The 1247-nt window shown below is 37.4% G+C and overlaps 1 protein-coding gene across 1 annotated transcript in view; it reads right to left on the bottom strand.

Moving 5' to 3' along the window:
* Positions 1-1247, bottom strand: part of LOC103155498 (transient receptor potential cation channel subfamily M member 2-like) — a 41946-nt gene that overhangs the window by 26091 nt on the left and 14608 nt on the right. Inside the window, exon 18 of the mRNA XM_016663596.1 lies at positions 1009-1241. Coding sequence (XP_016519082.1) covers positions 1009-1241 — 233 coding nt within the window. The remainder of the gene's footprint in view (positions 1-1008; positions 1242-1247) is intronic.

Here is a 1247-nt window from a genome sequence, read left to right as displayed (position 1 = left end):
GTCTGAAGTTAAATCTTACCAAACTTTTCTTATTTCAGGTCAATTAGAATTACCCAAATTATTGATATTCCCTCAATGCCAGAAAATTAACAAGACAATTTTTTAGACATTTTTTTTTTTTTTTGTAACTTTCCTAGAATTCAAAAGTTTACATTTGGTCAGTATCAAAAATAACTGTCTTTCAAAATATATGCCTTGGGTTAAATCTTTTGGGATTCCCTCCACAAATTTCTGATTTGTGACTGACACATCTGAACTAACTGGATTCACATCTGTGGACATATTTTAAGGCCACACCTGAAGCACACTACAGTACACCAGTTGAAGGCTGGTTTCCCGCAGTTTTTATAAATGTCTCTGTTTCAGCATAATTCTTACAAAGGCTTCAACAGAAATGTGACCATTATCAGCATCCCCAAGTTTATTTGCAGTTTTGTTTGAGATAATGTTTTTATTTTTTTCCCCAAGTTGGATATCTTCCGTTTTACATATGTGGTTAAGAGGCGCCACCTATTGGTATGGCTGCCTCAAACCAGTTTTAAAATGTGTGTTATTGACCAATGTAAGTAGTTCTCAAGTTTTATCGCTGAGTCACTAACAGCTCACTCTGTAAATTAACCCACCTAGTTAATGTTGGTAGGTCTGAGTACTTTTTAAGCTGTTGTTTATTTGCGTACTACAATTTTGTAATTTTTTTTATGCTTATGTTAAGTTGATGCAGTGGTTCCCAAATTGTGGGGCGCGCCCACTAGGGGGCGGGGGCAGCGCCATTGCACCATGAATGAGATAAAAAAAAAAAAAACCTCTCAGGGAGCTGTTCATGTTTTAACCCCATTTTGCACAGAGGCTTTTTTTTTTAAATGTATTGATGATAGCAAAGGGGAATATTGTTATAAATATTCTTGCTGAATAAAAGTATTCAAAGTTATTTTCAGGGTGAGATTTTGGTATTAATAAATGGAATTCATTACTCACTGGCTCTTCTTCAACTTCATACATTAAGAACCTAGCTGGAGAAAGGATAATTCTCCAAACAGTGCCCATTATATTTGCAGCATCTCACCTGTCTGATCTCCTCACAAACCAGAGTGAACAACCAGAAGTAGAGCACCAGCTCTGCTATAGATGGAGTTCTCTGGAAGTCGACCATCAGGACGTAAGCAAACAGGAACAGGAAGGCGAAGTACGAGACGATGTTTCCATAAAACTTGACCTGAGGAGCGCAGTACAGTCCAAGCAGTCTGGAC

Source organism: Poecilia formosa, unplaced genomic scaffold, assembly GCF_000485575.1.
Source record: "Poecilia formosa unplaced genomic scaffold, Poecilia_formosa-5.1.2 Scaffold431, whole genome shotgun sequence".
Classification (NCBI taxonomy): Eukaryota; Metazoa; Chordata; class Actinopteri; order Cyprinodontiformes; family Poeciliidae; genus Poecilia; species Poecilia formosa.
The sequence above is the reverse complement of the archived record's forward strand: the minus strand, read 5'-3'. Positions and strand labels throughout refer to the sequence as shown.